Source organism: Eulemur rufifrons, chromosome 30 (assembly GCF_041146395.1).
Source record: "Eulemur rufifrons isolate Redbay chromosome 30, OSU_ERuf_1, whole genome shotgun sequence".
NCBI lineage: Eukaryota > Metazoa > Chordata > Mammalia > Primates > Lemuridae > Eulemur > Eulemur rufifrons.
The window spans coordinates 40,827,027-40,849,854 of NC_091012.1; the positions used below are offsets into that span (position 1 = coordinate 40,827,027).

The 22,828-nt window shown below is 40.9% G+C and overlaps 1 protein-coding gene across 2 annotated transcripts in view; it reads right to left on the minus strand.

Moving 5' to 3' along the window:
* FRMD7 (FERM domain containing 7) overlaps window positions 1-22,828 on the minus strand; it is a 47,636-nt gene that overhangs the window by 2,145 nt on the left and 22,663 nt on the right. The window contains exons 2-11 of one of the 2 annotated variants that reach the window (XM_069463850.1): window positions 20,084-20,188; window positions 19,231-19,273; window positions 16,850-16,883; window positions 14,084-14,181; window positions 5,848-5,962; window positions 5,510-5,657; window positions 4,059-4,154; window positions 2,490-2,653; window positions 1,084-1,152; window positions 892-967 (exon numbers count right to left, since the gene is read on the minus strand). In XM_069463850.1, the coding sequence (XP_069319951.1) occupies window positions 892-967; window positions 1,084-1,152; window positions 2,490-2,653; window positions 4,059-4,154; window positions 5,510-5,657; window positions 5,848-5,962; window positions 14,084-14,181; window positions 16,850-16,883; window positions 19,231-19,273; window positions 20,084-20,188 (948 nt within the window). Of the gene's footprint in view, window positions 1-891; window positions 968-1,083; window positions 1,153-2,489; window positions 2,654-4,058; window positions 4,155-5,509; window positions 5,658-5,847; window positions 5,963-14,083; window positions 14,182-16,849; window positions 16,929-19,230; window positions 19,274-20,083; window positions 20,189-22,828 lie in introns of both variants that reach the window. The other variant, XM_069463848.1, reaches the window with a different exon arrangement.

The window sequence follows — 22,828 nt, forward strand, 5'->3', positions numbered from 1 at the left end:
TAACTTGTACCACATTCCAATTTATGTGTTAAAATGTACACATGATACTAGTCTTTCTCAATGCCATCCCACTTCCAGACTCTGAATTTATGTACTTCAAGCGTTTGCATTGGTAGCTGTATCAATGAACCAGAAGTCCTGCCCTGTGAGTCCTGGCTCTGTCTCTGACTTGTGGTGTGACCTTAGACAAGTCTCCTAACCCTGCGGCTTCAGCTTCCTCTCTATTTTCTGTAAGATGGTGCAGAGGAGGGCTACGAGTGGCAGGGAAGGTTCATATACTAGATGGTCCCTTTCATCATTATACCTGATGCCTTCTGGATAAAAACTGCCTGTGACTTGAATGAAGCCATGAGAGTTTGTGAGACCTATAATTATTTTCTTAGGGAAAGCAAGAGAAAAATAATTAACAAGGCTCATACTATAAATTTCAAAGGAAGTCATCATCTCACAGTACTAGGGGATCAACACTTTGTCCTTAAATTAAGTTACAAAATTACATAGCAAAAACTACTTTAAAACCTGAACCCAATACCTTATACCTTCCTCTTAAGATTTTCATAGGTAAAAAAAAAGCAGAGCTTTTATTTTTAAAAATTCAAAGCCATAGAAATTCATTTGGATGTGCATTTTGCAAGATGTTAGCAATACAGGTTGCAATTTGAAGATGTGCCAGATCCTTCCAGTCTGTAAGGTACACACCAGCGGTAATTTACTAAATGGTCTTTTATTGGCAGGAGAGACTGAGCTGACAGACCTCCTCAGGAGGCTAACCTACTCAGACAGAGTAACCTTTTTACACACTGGGATTCTGGCAGAATCCATTCTTGGAAGCATGTAAAATTTGGACGAATTACATTTATCTAAAGAAGTAGGAATTTTCAGAAAGCTTACTTGTTTTGACACATCAGAGAGGAGGTCTGGAGAGGACCTGCACTGTCGTTCATGGTACTGAGATGGATAATGCTTCCTGAAATCCCCAAACAGAGAAGTCATTGAAATGGCCTTCCTGTGAATACCAGGACACCTATAAATCTCAAAATGCAACTTAAAATCAACATAAGAGAGAGAAACAAAAGCATGTACCTTTCAAATGGCAAGCTCTTCAACCTCCCATTTTTCCCGTATTCCAAAAGTTGCCTTTGAGTTCTTCCACTATTATAAGGAAAAAATAAAAATCATTAATTCCAGTCATAAGGCAATAGGCTACTAAAACTTGAAAGCCTCATTTTTTTTGAAACCCAAAGAGTCTGGATGAATGACATATGTTGTGACTCTTTGGCCATCACATTAATAATACCTACTTACCCCAGGACCAGGCAGAGAGCAACCTCAACTCCTCGGAACCCAGCCATTTTTAAAACACTTCTGAACAGGGATACACAACAGCTAAAAATTTGGGGCTTTAAAACTAACATACTTTCCTTCAAAGGCCTTTCTTCTACCTCCAAATCAGAGTCAACTGACTCTTATTTTACATACTACTTCTAATGAGGTTATTTATCTGGTTTCCCAATCCATGATAGAAGAAAAGCAGCTAACTAAACAGTAGAAGAGGATTGCTCCAGTCAGGCATACACTAGCAAAGAAAGCCAGCTCCCTGCTGGGAGAAACAAGAGCCAAAAAACGAAATCACAAGAATAATAAAACCCAAAAAGTCTGGGCCATTTATCACTGAAGTGCAGGGCCTGACATGCCTCCCCCGCCCTGAGGCCATCACTGCACTACAGCTGCCTGCAAAGGATAATAAGTGATGTTTATAATAACTCAGGTCATTAGGAAAAGGGCAAAATGTGCTCAGTATCATCTGTTTCAGAAGGCAGAGATTTGTAGAATACACTCTGGAAAGATTCCATCAGAAATATGTCAGTTTTTTAGATCTCAATTTTGACTAAGGCAGGATTCCACTATTAGAAAAATCCTTTATGTGGAAGCATTCGATCCACATTTTTTACCTTTAGCTAAGAGTTTTGAAAGTTTCTTCCAAAAAAATTCCTAGGCTGGTGTGTTCAAGTAAAAACAAGATCTTAATTCAACATCGCTTCTATTCCTCCAAGGTGTGACCTGCACTGAGAAGCCTCCAGCACCATATTGCTCAATCTTTTTAATCCCTTATACCCTCCAGTGATTTCTCATTCTATCTTTTAATACCAAAAGGATGTTGTTGGGCTTTCATTTCCATGGCTTGCATATAAGTTGAATATAAGGGAAAAAATAGGTTTATTGAACATGTATTCTCAAACTACTTATGCCCCCCTCACCCTTGCCAAGATTCTGATCCCACCTTAGGTAGGGTGTTCTCCTCCCCCTGCCTCCCAGTTAGGAAACATTGACTTAATGTGTCACACAGAGAATGAGCAGTAAAGGGTATAATCTTTGAAGTGACTGAAATGGATTATTTATGGCTTCTAGAGTTGGAACAACTCCTATGCCTCCCATGTTACTGAAAAGAAGCAATGTGTGTAGTTTGCCTGTGTGCAATATTTAATTACCTGTAGCGGAAACTTGAGCCCTTGCTGCAGAGAAGGGTTTTGGGCTTTGATTTGGGCTCTTCAGAAAGCCTAAAGAAAGCATGGTACTCCACACAAGTCTTCCAGAAAGCCTTGCAGGCATCTCGGCTGGCCATGGTGAACTCCAAGGTGTCTTTGCATAACACCTGTATAAACCAATTTCCATGAAGCAAAACATCCTTCAAGAATATCAAAGACCTTCAAATCCCAACCCTCCCAAACTATATCGGTCCAGCAGCCCATGCAGCTTCTGATTTTCCACTTGGCTCCCTGTAGGCTTCACACCTACTGAAACCTAATGATTGGCAACCTTCCGAGGAACAGACAGGGCCACTGCTCACAAACAGAGCCTTCTCTAAGAAGCAGATCTTGCTTTGCACACTCCCCTCACCTTAAATGCTTTTTCACTCCCTCCTCTCTGCCAGGAACATTTTTATGAAGTTGTAAATTAGGTTAAAATGAACATCAAAGGGCATCTTTTCAAGGTGACAAGAAGTTATAAATGACCAACAGGAAAGGGGAGGGAGGAGGAGATTTCCTTACAGATGGAAGGGTTTATAGGATGATTACATGCACATGAGTCTATTTAATATACCAGCTAGAAACACTTCCTCTATATGCTGTCTTGTTCTATGATGTTCTATATTACTCACTTAGCTTATTCCAAATGTCCTAGGGGAGCTTGGCCTTCTACACCCAAAGTTCAAGTTTTCCCCATTCCCTGATTCACTATATACCCCCATAGGCCTAAGGCTACACGGCGTGCTTGCAGCCTTGTTTTCAGCAGCTCCATCAACCCACTACACTGACCCCCCTTTTCTTATTCCTTTCCAGGTTCCTGTATACACCCCCTGGGACTCTCCATGAGCTTCACACTGGATCCAGTCTCCTGAACTGCTCAAGTGAACACTTTTATTTAAGGCTAAGATCCAGAGAATGAAGCCCAAACTGCTGGATCTTCAGTAGGTCAACAATTAGTTAATACACATTTTTCATTTTTGTATGGTCATAAAAGAAGATCCTTTCTAGCACCATTGTCTCACCTGTACAAAGCAGCTTTGCCCAGTTATTGCTTCTTTTGCTTACATGTATACCCCTCTCCCACATCCTGCTTGGCTTTGGCATATGGTAGCTGTTCAGTAATTTTCGCTTCAGGAAAGTGGTGAAGATACTTTGTAGAATGTAGCAGATAACATCAAATGAAGATGTCCTTAGTCCTAGATCTGGTCACTCCCATTTGATTCATCAAATCCCTAGTTTCCATGGAGACTTGCTTTTTAGCCCAGCTATCCCATTTTCCCATTACTTTATTCATTCTAAACTGCCAATCAGATTTCTCAGTGTTTTATCTTTAGTAAAAATGGGACTAAAGCTCTGGTTGATTTCTGTAGAGGCACAAGAGAAGGCACATTGCCCCTCAGGGCCAGCCAGCTTTCACCACTTGTATTTAAACCATTTATAGAAACAACCCCAAAATTCTAAGTGAACAGAAAGTAATATATATATATATATATATATACACATATATATTAATATTAGAAAGCTACTTACCAAGATGTTGGCATGGAGTTTGATAAGAAAATGCTTTCTCTTGAAACTCAACTTGCGGATTTTAGCCCAGTTGAAAGTATTGATCTTTGTATTTCCCTAGAATGAAACACGTGGTAGATTTCAGAATGTGTCAGCACGAGTTGGTTTATAAGACAGTGCAAATCTGATAGAAAATGCACATCATGAATGGGACCACCCTTGAGCCATCTCTCATGCAGATTGATCTTGTCACACTAGGTAGAACCTATGGCAAAAGAGGGCATTCAAGGTGGGATACAAGGCTGCTCTGGAATGCAAGCAAGAAGGGGTATGCCTGGGGAAGATTCCTAGCCAGGACAGGGAGATCACAATAGGAAAGGATTACTGTAATAGCGTCTCTAATCTTGCCCCTTTCTCATGTTTCCAGATTCATGTACTAAAAAAAAAAAAAATCCTCTTTCTTTTGCCACTCCATTTGTTCAAACACCTTTAATAAGGCCGGGCGCAGTGGCTCACGCCTGTAATCCTAGCACTCTGGGAGGCTGAGGTGGGAGGATCGCTTGAGGTCAGGAGTTTGAGACCAGCCTGAGCAAAAGCGAGACCCTGTCTCTACTAAAAATAGAAAGAAATGATCTGGACAACTAAAAATATATATAGAAAAAATTAGCCGGGCATGGTGGCGCATGCCTGTAGTCCTAGCTATTCGGGAGGCTGAGGCAGTAGGATCGCTTAAGCCCAGGAGTTTGAGGTTGCTGTGAGCTAGGCTGACGCCACGGCACTCTAGCCCGGGCAACAGAGCAAGACTCTGTCTCAAAGAAAAAAAAAAAACACCTTTAGTAGCTCCTCACTGCCTGCATCAAGTCTTGGCTGTATCTCACTGCCCCATTTATACTGAATTCCCACTGCTCCCCCAAAACACTCTTACATCCAACTCTGCACCTTTCTCCTGTAGTCTCCTCATTGTCCTCATCCAAAAAGCCTTCCACATAGTCAAGCCTTCTTGTCAGCTCAGATAGAACCTCCTCTAGCATATTCTATTTAATTACTGCAGGCTACACCCATTCCTAACTCCTCTAAACTCCCTTGCCTTTCCTGGTCTGCCCAAACAGCTTAGCTTTTCTTTGGTTATTGTTTGTGCAATAGGGAATCTATTCACATTCTCCAAAAATCAAAGATATACAAAAAGATACGTATGTTAAGAAGTCTTACTCCTACCGCTGTCACTCCTACTTCTGTCCCCCTCTATCTATTCCCTACAGGTACCCATGTTTATTAGTTTGTCATACATATTTGTCCTGCAACTAAAGGTAAATATAATAGATTAGCTATCAACTACAAGTAAATACAATAAATTACTTCCTTTTCCAGCTGGTGGGAAGACTGAGGGGTGGAATCACCTTGGTAATGAACACCCAAGTTTGAGCCAAGATAACACCCTCAAGCAGAAGGGCTTGAGAGGAAAGAGCTGTTACCCGTAACACCAGTACTCCCATGTGAGCAACAGCCAGATGAATCTGCATCCCTTCACCATCACTGGCAGGGTGAGGCCTGATGCCATACATATCCAGCTTCCTTGCTATGTCCAGTAGCAGAATATCAGATTCAGCTGGGCTCCTGCCACTGAAAAGGGAAAGAATTTATGAGCCTAATAAATGCAGCAAGAATGACACTTCTACCCGGAGAGTTCCATGAGGAGCTCAGCGTTTTCTTGAGCCTAAAGCTTCTCCGGCTTAAGGGCTTGCTTTTAAGAGGCTGTCCCCAGCTTCAGTGTGCTCTACTTGGGGAAGCAGGTGCCAGTTAAAGTACTTACATGTGCTTCTGATGAAAGTGCATGATCTGGCTCTCTAAACAGTCTTGGTTTGGTAAGTACCGGGTTTGTGCCAGATGCTTCCTATCTGTTTCTTCATGAAAATCTCCCAGTTCAGCTGTATGACAGAAAAAGTAGTATTTTTCATATTACCATTTAGAAGTTAAGCAATAAAGCACCAAGCATACTCTCTGGCCTCTTTTAAACAGCCCTTTCTTTGCAGTCAGTGCAGCCCCATGGCTCTCACCCCATGCTTTATGTATATTTATGTTTCTGTGGGGGGTGCAACTGGCTCTTTTTTTGAACCAGAAGAAGCGGGTTGCTATGAGGTCTCAGTATAGGAAGTCACAGACCAAGTGTAGGTCTTAAAGGCTCCAAGATTATAGTTGAATATTTTATTAGATTTTCCTTCTCCCACATTCCATTTATGCTCTCTCCTACTACCAATCAGCTACTGTTATAGGTTGAATTTTGTCCCCCTGACCAAGTTCATATGTTCAAGTCCTACCCCTCCGTACCACAGAATGTGACTATATTTAGAGATAGGGTCTATAAAGATGAAATGAGACCATTAGGGCAGGCCCTAATCAAATATGACTGGTATCCTTACAAGAAGAGAAAATTTGGACACACCAGGAATGTGAGCAAGCAGTAAAAAGATCGGGTGAGCACACAGTAAGGAGGCCATCTGCTAGCCAAGGAGAGAGACCTCAGCAGAAACCAACCCTGCCGACAGCTTGATCTTGGACTTCTAACCTCCAGAACTGTGAGAACATACATTTTTGTCATTTAAGCCAGCCGGTCTCGGATATTTTGTTATGGCAACCCTAGCAAACTAATACGGCCCCCTAATCTCACTCCATCCTGATGATATATTATCAAGAAAGGGGAATATAAATGCCAACTACAATGCAAGCCAGTCACAGCCAATTCATCACTCTGTACACTGGGAATCTAGTAAATCCCCAGCTATCTAGAATCCCTTGTAGATGAATCATTTTGGGTTTTCCAAATAGCTGGCATTTTATCCATGATCATAATTTTACTCTTTTCTAGATGTCTCCAGTTTATTGTTATATATATCTATTACAGCACTATGCCTATAAAGGAAATTGAGGTAGTTAGGATTATCTGCCCTTAACATAAATGGCCTTAGGCTGTTTCGATTTTTGGATTCTTTTTTCTTCTTTATAATTTTTATGCATCCTTCCTGTCAGATTTATAAGAATCACTTCCTGGTTATTGAAGTATCCTGAAGTCAACGTTTAGAACATGTCATAATAAATTGAGACTTCTAATCTAACATAAAATGAGAACTCAGATATCCAAACCTGTTAGCATTTTATATTCTATAAGAGTAAACAGACTCTCCATGGAATTCTGTGGTCCTCTCCTATTGAGTAAAATACATGGACAATGGGGCATCTACTTTGAGTACTGGAAGGCTGTTTTTTTCCCTTCTATCTTTGTTTGCCATTTGTGTTTTAGATGGTATGCTCATTTTTAGACAGGTGAGGTTTATATGTATATTTCAAAATCACAATATAATGAAAATTCCCATATAACAGTTTTTCAAAACACCAAAGCAATGACTATTTTCTTTCTTTCTTTATTTTTACCAGTATTGATAAATGTACAAATCCCACTAAAACTCAATCAGGCTCAGATGGTTTCACTGATTAATTCTATCAAATATTCAAAAAAGAAATAAATATTTAATATCAATTCTCCACAAAGTCTTCCAGAAAACAGAGGTGGAAATATTTACAAACTCATTCTATGAGGCCAATGTTACCGTGATACCAAAACCAGATAAAGACATCATGAGAAAAGAAAAGTATAAGTCAATATCCCTTATGAATACAGTGACAAAAATCCTCAACAAAATACTAGTAAACTGAATCCAGCAACATATAAAAAGGATTATACACTATGACCAAGTGGGATTTATTCCAGGATTGTAAGGTCAGTTCAACATAGGAAAAGTAATTAAGGTAATATACTATGTTAATAGAAAAAAGGGCAAAAAACCACCATACATTATCATCTAAATAGATGCAGTAAAAATACTGGGCAAAATCCAACACCCATTTATGGTTAAAAAAAAAAACACTCAACAAACAAGGAATTGAAGGGAACTTCTTCAACCTGACAAAGGTTATCTATGAAAAACATACAGCTAACATCATAACTATACCAAATGGTGAAAGACTGAATGCTTTCCCTTAAGACCAGGAACAAGATAAAGGTATCTGCTCTTTCCACTTCTATCCAACATCATACTGGTTGTTCTAGTCAGTGCAATCAGGCAAGAAGAAGAAATATAAAGAATTTATACTAAAAAGAAAAAGATAAAACTGTCTTTACTTGCAGTTAACATGATCCTGTATGTAGAAAATCCCAAGGAACCCACAAAAAACTACTAGAACTAATAAGTGAGTTCAGCAAGGTAGCAAGATAGAAGAGCAATACATAAAAAGTAACTGTATTTGTATACATGAGCAAGAAACAATCTGAAAATGATATTAAGAAAACAATTTGGTTTATAATAGCATCAAAAAAGAATAAAATACTGAGGAATAAATTTAACAAAAGAAGTGTAAAACTTGTACATTGAAAACTATAAAACATTACCAAGCGAAATTTTTAAAAGAGCTATATAAATGGAGAGACATTTCAGTTCACAGGTGAGAAGACTCAATATTGTTAAGATGGAAATTTTTCCAAAATTGATCTATAAATGCAATGCAATCCCTATCAAAATCTCAGCAGGCTTTTGTGTAGACATCGAGAAATGATTTTAAAATTTACATGGAAATGCACAGGACACAGAATAACCAAAACAATTTTGAAAAAGAAGAGCAAAGTTGGAGAATGTACCCTTCCCTATTTTAAAACTTACCTACAGTAATAAAGACAGTGCGGTAATGGCATAAAAATAGACATACAGATCAAATGGAACATAAGAATACAGAAATAACTTCTTTTTTTTTTTTTTTTTGAGACAGAGTCTCACTCTGTTCCCCAGGCTAGAGTGAGTGCCGTGGCATCAGCCTAGCTCACAGCAACCTCAAACTCCTGAGCTCAAGCGATCCTCCTGTCTCAGCCTCCCAAGTAGCTGGGACTACAGGCACGCGCCACCATGCCCGGCTAATTTTTTCTATATATATTTTTAGCTGTCCATATAATTTCTTTCTATTTTTAGTAGAGATGGGGTCTTGCTCTTGCTCAGGCTGGTCTCTAACTCCTGAGCTCAAACGATCCGCCCACCTCGGCCTCCCAGAGTGCTAGGATTACAGGCGTGAGCCACCGCGCCCGGCCCAGAAATAACTTCTTACACTTATGGTCAATTGTTTTTTGACAAAGGTGCCAAGACAATTCAATGGGGTGAAATAATAGACTTTTCAACAGATAGTGTTGGAATAAATGGACATCCACATACAAAAATATGAGGTTGAACCCCTTCCTCACACCATACGTCACATAAGCATATAAAAAATTAACACAAAATAGATCATAGATCTAAATCTAAGAGGAAAAGCTATAAATGTTTATGAAGAAAACTTAGGAGAAAACTTTGTTACCTTAAGTTAGGCAAAGAGTTCTTAGATACAATACCAAAAGCATGATCCACTAAAAAATATTCAAAAAGTGGAATTCCATCAAAATTAAAAACTGATGTACTTCAAAAAACATCATTAAAAAATGAAGAAACATCATTACAAAATGAAAAGACAAGTCACAGATTGGAAGATAAATTTGTAAATAACTTATCTCATATAAGCCTTTTAATCAGAATTTATAAAAATCTCTTAGAATTAAATTATTACAATTCATTTTAAAATGAGCAAAAGGTTTCAATAGGCATTTTACCAAAGAAAACACAGGAATAAGCACCAGAAAAGGTGCTTAATATCATCAGTCATTAGGAAAATGCTAATTATAATTGCAATGAGATACCTGTTCATACCCTCTAGAATGGCCATAATAAAAAAGATAGACAATATTAAATGTTAGTGAAGCTGTGGAGAAATTGAAAAACTCATACATTCCTGGTTTGGAATTTGGAAAATTTTAGAAACAACTTGGAAAACAGTTTGGCAGTTTCTTAAAATGTTCAACATATATTTACCATAAGACCCAGCAATTACACTCCTAGGAATCTACCCCAGAAAAATGAAAACATGTATTCACACAAAGACTTGTATGCCAATGTTTATAGCATTATTCTTTTTTGTTGTTGTTGTTGTTTTGTTTTTAAGACAGAGTCTCACTTTTGTTGCCTGGGCTAGAGTGCCGTGGCATCAGCCTAGCTCACAGCAACCTCAAACTCCTGGGCTTAAGCGATCCTACCGCCTCAGCCTCCCGAGTAGCTGGGAGTACAGGCATGCGCCACCATGCCCAGCTAAGTTTTTCTATATATATTTTTAGTTGGGCAGATAATTTCTTTCTATTTTTAGTAGAGACAGGGGTCTCGCTTTTGCTCAGGGTGGTCTCGAACTTCTGACCTCGAGCGATCCACCCACCTTGGCTTCCCAGAGTGCTAGGATTACAGGCGTGAGCCACCGCGTGCCCGGCCTATAGCATTATTCTTAATAGCTAAACTAGGAACAGTTTCAAATGTCCATGACCAGGTGAATAGGTGAACAAAATGTGGTAAATCTATAAAATGGAATACTACTCAAATCGCTGTGATACATGCTAGAATATGCATGAATTTCAAAAACATTATTTTTAGTGAAAAAAGTCACATGCAAAAGACCACACATTTTACCATTCCACTTACATGAAATGTCCAGAAGTGGCAAATCCATAGAAACAGAAATTAAATTATTGGTTGCCTGGGGCTGAGCATGAGAACAGGCAATGACTACAAATGGGCATGAGAGATCCCTTTTGGCGTGACAGAAATGCTTTAAAACTGGATGGTGGTAATGATTGCACGATGTTGTAAATTTACTAAAAATCATTGAGTTGTGCATTTAAAATGTTTAAAATGGGTGAATTTTATGATATGTAAATTATACTTCAATAGAGCTGTTGTTTAAAATAAATCACACACACACACACCCCAGTCTTCCAGTTTATTAAGCACAACACCCCATGTTGACCCTAAGGAAAATAAGAGCACATATAACTGTGCTTATTTTTTTCTACATACAAGACTACGACAATGTAGGAAGACAACTATGACATACAAATAAATAAATATCACCAGTAACAGAGGGTAACAAATGTTATGAGCACCTTCACTGTCACCATGTTGGTCCAAACTGCCATTGTCTCTCTCTCCAGCAATATCCTCTTATCTGGTCTCCCCACTCCCATCATTCCTTCCTCAGGCCTATTTTCACCACAGTGGCCAACACAATCCTATCTAAACATAATTCAGGCCAGGCGCTGTAGCTCACGCCTGTAATCCTAGCACTCTGGGAGGCCGAGGATCAGGGAGCGGTGGATTGCTTGAGCTCAGCTAGTTCAAGAGTAGCCTGAACAAAAGTGAGACCTCATCTCTATCAAAAAGAAAGGGAAAAAAAAAACAGCCCAGCATTGCAGTGTGCACCTGTAGTCCCAGCTACTCGGGCGGCTGAGGCAGGAGGATCACTTGAGCCCAGGAGGTGGAGGTTGCAGTGAGCTACAATGACGCCACTGCACTGTACCCAGGGCAATGGAGTGAGACTCTGTCTCAACAAAAACAAAACAAGGCAACTGAACACTCCTCCTCACAATCCCTCACCCCTTTAAAAAAATAAAATAAAATAATAAAATTAAAAAACCTAATTCAGATCATTTCACTCCTCTTCTTAAACTGCTTCAATGGCTTCCCAGCTCTAGAGTCATGCTCTGGGTGTTTAACATGCTTTTAAGGACTTCCATGATTACTCTTTCTCTCTCTCACTCAGCTCCAGCCAGCTACAAAAGCCTTTTGGATGTTTGGATGTTTCTCAAACACCCAGGCACGCTCTCACCTCAGGCCCTTTGCACTGGATGTTCTCTCTGCCTGGAACTGTCTTCCACTGGATTTTGCATGTCTTACTCTCCCACCTCCATCTAGTCTGTTCAAACATCACCTTCTGTAAGCCTACCCTGACCACCTTATTTAAATATTCAGTACCCACCCCCAGAATTCCCCATCTTCCTCCCATGCTTCACTTTTCTCCATTGCTCTTATCACCTTCTACCATGTATTATATAATTTATTTACTTACTTTGGTCATTGTCTGATTCTCCTGCACTCTGAAAATATGAGCTCCATGAGGGCAAGGATTTTTGTCTGTTTAGTTCACTGCTGTTGTTCTCAGTACCTATAATAGTATCTGGCACGTGGTAGGTACTCAATACATTTTTGTTGAATGAATTACCAAGAAGAGTTACAAAGAGAGTTCATAAGAGGGAGACTTCATCTGAAATGTACAAATTGTGTTTGGGAGAAAGTGTCTGGCTAAAGCAGAGAGATGTGTAAGAGAGACTGGAGCAGATGAGGTCAGAATGTGGAGATTCTTGAATACCTAGAATATAACAGGCATCCAACAAATGTAAGATGAATAAAAAATTGAATAAATGAATGAGAAATATGATTGTGTTCTGCACACTACCTTAGAGTCCAGTGAAAGAGTCTGACTGGGGTTGATCGTGAAGAGCTAATTTACTGAACTGTAACTTTTTTCCATGGGAAGAACTTCTATTGACAAACAAAACATCCTCTGGAAAAGCTAAAGTGCTCTGTGCTATACCTGAAATGGCCACTAGGGAATGCCCAAATCCATAAGGCTGAACCGTTAAGACTGAAATTGGGCTCCCCCATGAGTGGTCACCCAGGAGCCCCAATCCCCTGACTGCTGCCACAGGCAGCTAGTGGAGAAGGATGTCTTCCAGCATTATTTCCTCTATATGTACTACCCACGCCACCACCCCAGTGCCAAGTACAATACTGAACATAAGGTTAGTGTCCTTGGCTTTCAAAACTCGTCAAAATGGTGGTTCATTTTCCACCAACTCTTCTAAGCAGACTCTATGATTGAGCTATACTGGGTCATTCTTCAGCCTCTATATATGCTGTTTCTTGTCCCATTGCTATTTTTTTTTTCATGCTGTCTCCTCTACCTATCACTACCTATCCAGTTCTCATGTGTCCCTTTAAGGCCCAGCACAAAAGCCACCTCCTTCATCAGCCTTCCCCGATTACTACTGCTCTTACTGCCTACTGCCTACTGCCTTGCTGAGATCCTGGGGCTCTCATCACCTATCCCAGTCAGGAGTCACTTGGTAAACACCGATTCAGACATCGTCCCTATCTAAGCACTTAATTATGGAAATCCTGGTAAAATCAGAAATCTACCATTTCTGGACTGTCAGGAAGGAAAGACACAGAAGTCAAAAATGAACTTATGAAACAAATTTAAAAAATGAAGTTATGATCCTGCAGGACTAGTAAAGAACAGCTTATTCTTGGGAGGCCTCTCAAGAAGAAGGGAAAAGTCCAACTGGCCCCAGAAGAAGAGATGCTGTCTCCAGCTGCCTAAACCCTGCCTTTAGGGCTGCTGGAGCAGCCTGACCTGCCCAGTGTCACCCCCTCCCTGGCAGGCCCCCCGCTATTCTCCAGGCCTCCTTCTACCTACCTTCATTATTTAGCCTAATCCAACTGCTTGGCTGCTAGCATGTGGGGAACTCTATTAGATGCCTGGGGCCTTTTTCACCTTAGCCTCTCTCCACCTGCTGTACTCTGTGCTTTGTTCTCTAGAGCCATGAATGTGACAATGTGCTACAGACAGCATGTACCAGAGATGTATCCTGGGGCAACCAGAGGGAGTGGGGGACTTCCTGGCAAAGTCCATGCCCAGATTAGCCCAAACCAGCTTCTAGACAGCAAGTCCCCGGGCAGTGGGAGGGGAAGGTAGGACTGAGGTAGAAGAAAATTAGCATTTACTTTTAATCTACAGAACCACCCTGTGAGAAGGTATTCTTGTCACTATTTAAGACAAGGAAACTCAGGCTCAGAAAAGTGAGGGGACTTTACCCTACATCAGTTAGAGGTAGTAGATACAGGATTTGAATCCAAATCTCAATGACTGCAATGAGCCAGCCTCTTCCCACTGGACCATGCTGTTCCTCTATATCATATCCAGGCTTTCTCTCCTCTGTAAGTCCTAACACACTGTCAGGCACATTGAGAGAGCTGAGCTCCTTTGCTTGGTTCTCTACCTGGCTGATAGCCCCGAAGCAGACATTTGCTACTTACATTGTAAGATGTGAGATACCATCAGCGCTGTACAGTTGTCACTGCATGGAAGCCTTCCTAGAGCCAAATCCTTCTTTATTTGAAGAGTAAAAAGATACCTGCAAAGAAGTTGGGGGGAAAAAATCTCTTGAGAAAGAAACAGGAATAAGAAAGAAGCATTTCCCTTCTCCCCGATTTAAGATGATTCAAGACAGGAACAGTGCCCCCAGTCAGATGCCTTTTTGGGGTGGTGAGTAATGCATAAACTTTGCTTCAGCCACAAACCAGCCCCAGACCACAACTCGGTTGATCCAGCACTTTGGCAGGCCTCACGGCCATTAGGAATCCCCCTGGCCAAATCCTCCCACCAACTTGAGGGAGTTGGCCAATCATCCTCTCTGGTGGTTTCTGCCATGTAACAAAGCCGTATCCCCAGCTACAAAAAAAAAAGGAGATCCAGCAAGAATAAGTGCACTCACAAGGCCAGTAGTGCACTGTTTACAAAATGCTATCAAATACTCACTTTGATAACAATTTAGGAGGTTGGTGGAGCAAGGAATGATCATCTCATTTTACAATTATGGAAACAGAGGGGCTAGGTGATTTTGACAAGGTCATATCACCCAAAGATAGTGAAACTGTGGCTACAACTCAAGTCTGCTGCTGAATTCAGGCTGCCTTCTATCTAAAAGATTGCGTTTCAGAAATCAAAGACTTGAGGCCATGCTTCTACCCATGTTATTCCCTTTGCCTGAACCACCGCTCTGTGTCACCAGCGCCTAGCACAGCACTTTATACAGAGTAGATATGTAATTAATGTTTACTGAAAATAACTAAACCAGACTACCCTTTTCCCACTGAAGGCTCATCAGGGACCCATAAAATAGAGGTTGGTATCCAACGCTTTGCCAAACAGATAGCATTTGTCCCATATTCGTAAGTCCTTATCATAAGAGAATCAACTTTTGAAAAAAAAATGTGTATAACAAAGACTCCACCACTGACTGACTTCTTCCATGGTCCAAAATTGGCTCTAATATATATTATATGTTATTATTATTATTATTTTTAGAGACAAGATCTCACTATTTTGCCCAGGCTGGAGTGACAAGTTTTCACTACGTTGTCCAGGCTGGTCTCCAACTCCTATCCTCAAGCGATCCTCCCACCTCAGCCTCCCAAAACTACTGGGATTACAAGTGTGAGCCACTAATATTTTATTTTATAAATTAAAACCCTGATTATCTACTGCAAGCATTTCCCTATACAAAATACAATTTTCTAAATAAAGTTCTATGTGGACTTTTTTAAAGCCAATTAAGCCTTGAAAGCAATGTGGTAAATCAAAATTAATTGCAAGTGATAGATGAAAATTCAGATTGAAAAAAACAGGTAAATTAGTAGGTGATTATTCAGTTTACAAAAGCATTCATCATTATTATCTTTCAAATTGTGAGCTCCCTAATGCATTAGAGATGATCCAATTAGAAAAATTATATTTGCACACCACTCTCAGAAACCCACATATTAGCCTAAACAAGGCATCCTTGTAAACTCAACCATAGTTAAGTATTCTTAAATAGACCAATGGGAAAAAATAAAGGAAGCCTAACCTTTGCCATTGCCTGTTTTCAAATAGAATAATCAATTAGAATAATCAGTTTCAGTCACTAAAGGGAAAGTGAATTTCATTTTGCTTCTAGCAAGAAAGGAAGGAAAGTTCTTGTCATTTGACACGGTCCTTGCTGTTAAGATGGCAGCTGCCTGCTACAAATACCAAATCCTTGCTCTAAACAGCTGATGAATCATTTATCATCACATTGATTTTCTCATTCTTTTTTTTTTTTTTTTGGAAAAAGTTTATCTCCATAAAAATTGGTCACAATTTGAAACAACTGAAATGGGTTAGCAAGTGCAAACTGATATCAAGATATCAAGTTATCTGGGAAAGTGGCCTACAACTCACAAATGTGGAGAGAATTAGAAGAGAGAGAGAGAGAAACAGGGAGAAAGAGGCTTGTGACAGATGACTTCTGCAAAGGCCCCTCAGAAAAGTCCTGTATAAAAGGGGTAAAGATGAACGTCCCTGAACCATATTGGGAGGAAGACATCAGGGAGAATAACTGTCAACATCCTGTGATCTTGGCCAAGTCACTTTAGCTCCCAGGACCTATTTCCTCATCTGGAAACCAATAGGACTGGACTAGATTATCTCTTAAATCCCTTCTATGTGTAAGAGTCTAAGTCTAAAAAGTGGAGTAAGGTGTGGGGGAGAGTTATGTGTACGATGTATCTTTGCAGAAGTGGGTTTACATTGTAATTCTGAAGGGCATTTTTTCATAAGTTTATGGCATCATTACAGAATATTTTGCCTTCTAATTATGAGATGCATCCACAAACCCCAACCCCCCCGCCCCGTTTTCAATGTCCATGGAAACTGGCTGGCGTCATACCTGTGCTGTTAAGCTGCCCTCTGATTGAAACACTGATGCCATGAAAGAGAGCCCGTTCATTGTTGTAACAGTTAATGGCATAACCCCCAAGTGGTCACCCAGGCCTGCTACCACTTCTAGAACATCACCCCTCCTCTTCGCAGTCCCCACCCTTTGGAAGATTAACACCTGGAAGACCAGCCAGGACCACCCTCTCTCCAACTTCTAACCATTTCCCAGAGAGTGACTTAAAGCTAAGCCTTGCAAAGAGGGCCAGAAGCCCTTGCCCTGATAAATAGAGAATAACGATTAACATCATCACATCATAAAGTAGACACATAGGTAGACTCCATACCTTGTAAGTTCTTCCCGCAGATGTCCAGGATCCACTGGGAAAAATTTCACCATAAATTTGAAAACAACCTCCTTAGGATCTTAAAACACAATATCTCCATAAGTTTTATATAAATGTTCATCACAACAGTTACAGGTCTGTACACATACACACCCCTCTCCTTTTTCCTCCCCTCCCATCACTCCCTCCTACAAACCTGTTTTAAATTTCTATTTTTGACATTTATAAAGTATTTCCATTTTTAAATTATGTCTCTATGAGGATAGAAATTGGGAAAGTTCTCCCACCCCTCTTTCCCACTTTTTCTCCCTTTGAGTTTATTTTTGTAAAAATGTGCCCCTTTGGGGCCTACTATATCCTCTCCTAAGAAGTGTCCCATTCAGAAAATATACTACTTTGGATTCTGCAATGCTGGCTGAGAGAAGGGCCCAGCTTCAGCTGGGGCAGGTGAATATCATCTAGCCTAAGGAGCTCATAAAAAGAACTAGAAGCAGTATGGGCTGATGCCTCTATCTAGCTATCTTAAAACATACATTAAGAAAACATATCTACTCATCTTCACAACTAACCGCATTTGAAAATAAGAAACTCTTTACATTAAAAGTAAACACATACATGCAGCGTTAGTACCATTCATTCAGTGAATATTTGTTGGGTGCCTATTATGTGTCAAGCATTATATTATACTAGGCAGGTACTGGAAGTAAAATGACTACTAAGAGCTCACAGTGTGGTAGAAGAAACAGACATCTAGACAGACAATTGCAACACCACAAAGTGCTATAAGCACTGAGTACCGAGGAAGCACAAGAGGGAGAAAAGAGTTTGTAGGACGCCAAGGAAGTCTTCTCAGAGGAGCTGACATCTGAGTAGCACTGCCAGATTTAGGGAATAAAAACTGCAGGACTCCCAATTCAATTTGAATTTCAAATAAACAACAATTGCATGGGAGGTACTTGTACAGGAAAATTATTCTTCATTTATCTGAAATTCCAATTTAACTGGGCATTCTGTATTTTATCTGTGAAGCCTACACCTGAGATCAGTTTTGTCAAAGTCAGCTGAAGTGGGAGGTGGAGCACCGTGGTTTACACTTGTAATCCTAGCACTCTGAGAGGCCAAGGAGGGAGGATCGCTTGAGGTCAGGAGTTCGAGGCCAGCCTGAGCAAGGGTGAGACTGCATCTCTACAAAAAATAGAAAAATTAGCTGCGTGTGGTGACGTGCCTGTAGTCCTAGTTACTCGGGAGGCTGAGGCAGGAGGATCGCCTGAGTCCAGGAGTTCAAGGTTGCAGTGAACTGTGATGAGGCCACTGGACTTTAGCCCAGGGGACAACATGAGACTCTGTCTCAAAAAAGAAAGAAAGAAGAAAGAAAGAAAGAAAGAAAGAAAGACAGACAGACACAGCAACAACAACAACAAAAAACTGAGGTGGGAATACAAAGTGGTTAGTGGCGGGGCAAGGCTAGAAAAGTAATCAGAGTGCAGTGCTTTCTGTATCATGCTAAAGAGTTTGAACTTTACTACTGTAAGTGAAATAGGGAGCCATGGAAGTATTTTACGGCAGAAAAGTGATATGCTCAGGTTTATATTTTCAATAGATTCCTCTGGGAGTGGTGCAGATGATGGATTGGGAGGAATTGGTTCAGAAGCTGTTAGAATAATATGACAGATGACAGCTACGCAGTGGGAACATGCAGGACTGTGGGAAGCACCAACATGTAAAGAGCAGGTGGTAGAAGAGGAACCAGTAAAAGAGACATTAAAACAGTGTTTCCCAAAGCGCTGATGGAAATCTTCTGTCTCAGAAATACCTGCAGAATTTGTTAAACGTGCAGGTTGTTGGCCCCCAACCCAGGAATGGGGCCCAGGAATCTGCATTTTAACAAGAAACCCAGGTGATCCTAATGCACACTGAAATCTGAGAACCACCACATTAGATTGTGAAATATAGGCAGAAAATATGTCATGCATATTAGGCACTCAAATGTGAACTGAAGCAAATGGATAATGCTTGTAAGGGGATAAAACTCAAGAATTTTCAGGCAGAAGGTGAATGGCATTGCAGATTGACATCAAGGATGCTCGAAGATTTGCAGTGCCAGAGCATGAGATATATTCCTTGAGCCAATCCACAGAGTGCTGTAATTACCAGGGTTCTTCAGATTTACTCAAAGAGCCAGCAGCATGATTTTCTTCAGCTCAGACAAAATTAAAACAATTTTCTAAATTGCTAAATTTACTGGATGTATGAAGGATTGATATCATATATCAAAGCCCTTCTCTCCCCTTATATTAATGTCAGGAACTGTGTAGTGTTGCAGAGATGTTTTTCAAGTTCTAACTGGGAACTATATTCCTTAAATGATTTTCCATACTTACTTTTTACTTGCTTTGTTATGGGCTTCAGAAGTTCCAACCAAACCTGTAATAACATTAATGAAAAAATTGGTAGAACATGGCACTGAGTGGAGCTTTTTTTTTTTTCTTTTTGGTAACAGACAAAGGTGAACATGAAATAAACAAATACCAGGACTGTTTAGACTTTTAAAGATAGTTAGAAACAAACAGCAATGTCAAAGAGATGGTGTACCTTCACCACACTCAATCCGTCCCCTTGTATTTTCCCTATGACAGTGAACATTGTCGATCTATAAATTCTTTCTTGTTGACATTTGAATCACTGCTCCCCTGCCTTAGTCGGATGACAGAGGCGTCACATACATGGCTCATTAGTGGCTACAAAGACTAATGAAGGCATTTGGCTCCCCATTTGAATCCTACAGTCCCCAAATGCCAGCTTAATAGACATAATGAACCTTTCTGGGAAGATGCCAGATTACATATATGCCAAGGCAGGACACAGCGGGAGAATATCATGAATGTTAGGATCCGAGAGAGGAGAAAGGAAATTCCCCTGAATATTCATTGCTAAGGTCGGGAGTTCTGGGGGTTAAGGTACAGCCTCTGGAAATTGAAAATAGATAAAGCATGGATAGCTGTTCACAAAGTGACAAAACAGGAGAAAGGGGTGGCAGTGTTTGTGTTTGGCAAACTGAGGTGAGTTTTAATAAATGGAGAGAGGAAGAAAAACGGTTATTAAATTCAATGATTTTGCAAGGGTGTAATGATTTTTTATTTTTCAACTGGGGGTTTGAACCCTACATACCTAGCTACAAATTGCATTTAGAAGCAATTTTTAGACACAAAGAACTGTATAATGAAACCAACTTACATTATTTCCAGAATGGCTGCAGAATTCTAATCCAAAATATTCCTTTTCAGCAAGATTTAGATGGCTGCAACTCAGGTTAAACAGTGCCCTTCCAGATGACTTTTGCTAAACAAAACAAAGAGATCATATAGCACAGTTTGCGTTCCTAACCTGACATTGCCACTGCAACATGGAATAAAGCGTAGAGGCAACAAGACTCTCTTCAAGCCCTGTTCCCTTTAAGCACTGTTTAGAGGACCTGCATCCTCCTAAATGATGTTGAGCCTTATAGATAGATCCACATATCTGTCTGTAGATTGTTTTAGGGACATTCCTTAAAAAAAAAAAAACGCTGAGACTAATGACAAACCCTCTTGTAAAAAGAAAGCCTTGCACTTAACTGTGTCTAGATCTGCAAATTTACCCTTTCAATGGAATACTTCAATCAATTCTTCCCACAGGCAATTTGAATGATTTTTTTTTAAATGACAGATAGTTTAATCAAGATGTAAATCTGACCCTACTACTTCCCTGCTTAAAATCCTTCAGTGGCTCCCCTCAGGATAAAGCCTGTACTCCTTAGCATGGAAAGCTGAGCCCTCTCCCCATCAAGGGGCCCTTCCTGCCCCTCCTCCAGCCTCATCTCATGCCCCTCCCACCCTGACACTTTCCTAGGAGCTGCCGACTGTTCATAGTTCCCCATCAGGTCCAGTCATTTCATGCCTTCATGCCTTTGCTCGTGTCATTCCTTCTCCACCAATCGCTTTTCCCACCTTTCTTTGGTTTGGCTTATTCGTACTCAGCTCACATGTCATCTCCCCAGAGGTTCTTGCTCCGATCTTTATCAGCTGCAGGCTGAGCCAAGGGCAGGGCCATGTGCCCCCAAACACCCTCGCTTACCTCGATCATGGCACTTCTTACCCTGGATGTCTATCTTCCCCATTAGACTGAATTCCTCCATAGTAGGGACTTTGCTTTATTTTTCTTGTTACTCGGCAGGTCTAACTCAGTGCCTGGTCCACAGTGGGGACTCTTGAATGTGTGTTGATCCGACATGAAATTGACCATAGGATTATAGGAACTCCTTGAGCAGATTTCATTTTGCAGCTTTGCCCACCAAATAAATCTGCATACAGCATACTCTGTTCACATAAAGCCACACACATTGTTTTTCTGCATGGAGCTCCCACACACTGTGAGCCCCAAGCAGTCCTTTTCTCGTGCTTCTCGGCCAACAGGAGCTTTGAAGAGCTCTCTGTGAAAACCTCTTTGAGCTGAGCGTGGCTGGCGCTGATCTTCAGCCTCCACCACTGCTGAACCCGAGGGTTGCTGCTACAGGGAGGACTGTGATGGGAAAATTGAGCCCTGGCTGGTAGGCACAAAGACACGCTGCTGAAAACCCCTAGTTAAAGCCGAGTCACGCGGTGCCTATAGTGCGCTGCAAAGGAAGCCGGGCGTGGGGAAATGTAGTTGGAAATCACCGACCCATAGAATTAACAGCAACCTTGAGAGGTCAGAGAGTCCATCCACCACCACCCCCTCTCCCTCAAGGCAGTACCACACTGAACAGAGCCCACATCTGGGATTTAATAGCTTCCAGGAAGGCGGCCTACCTCATCCCCTTCTCCCACCGACCAAAAATACGCCCCTCTCCCCCTGGACCTCTCTCCACTTGGTTACACTGCCCAGAGTTCCACCCACTCAAGATTCATTTGGGTTAAGCCGGGTCCTATTTTTAAACGCAAACAGGCCTCGAAGGGTGAAACCTATTGCATCCCTAGCACCTGGAGAGAGAGCTGCTGTACCGAGGAAGAGGGGATTTGATTTGATGTGGGAGATCACCTTGGAGGTGGGGTCCAGGAAAAGGGGGTCAGCCCCCAGGGGCTGGGGAATGCCAAGGAAATGGGGGGCTGGGGGGCATGTTAGGGAGGAGGGGGTATGTTTTTGCCTATGTGGCAAACTTGCCTAGGGCAAGTGCTGACACAGACCATTCCAGACAGATGAAATCGCTCCTATTTTTAAAGTCCTCCAGACAAGGAGCGGCCACAGGATTTTTATTATGAAAAAAAAAAAAAAAAGAATTTCTAAAGAGAGATGACAGCAATACTTTTTCCGACACCAAAGAAACATTTCAGTCACGAGGACCAAATTCCGTCATAGACTCCAGTTTCTTTGCAAACAATTTAAGAAGCTCAAGATTTTCCTTTTCCTCTTCATTTTTTATTCTTATTTTCCAGTACGGCACTTAATCCTCCCTATCAATGCTGTCACATTCCATGTGTTTGTATATTTAAATGTTTCTGCAGTCACAAAGAATATATAGCCTTTTTTTAAGTTTCAAATTAAGGCTTTCTTTTTGCTCCCTTCTGTAAGATCCCATACCGTGTTTATACGAATAATTCCCTGATTTGTCCATTCTTTTGTAAGTGTTGCCAACTGGCTCTAAAAAGCCTTTGGCATTTATGTGTTTGGAGGTCAGGCGCTCACTTGGCTCCAGCTCTCCACCCCCATCTCCAGGAGAGGCATTTCCCTCCAGTCCTCCATAGTGTACGTTGAAATTGGCCAGCCTTGTGGAATGTGTTGCATAATAGGTAAGGTCTTGGTTCTGTCTCAACATGCAGCCTTTAATTTTTTTCTTCCATTATGATCCAATTCCTCAATTTTGATGTTATGATTATCTTTCTCATATCTCCTTGTATACAACTTTCCTGTTTTCTCTTTTCTGGACTTCTGATTCTCTGTACAATTGCTTCCTTGCTCTTTTTT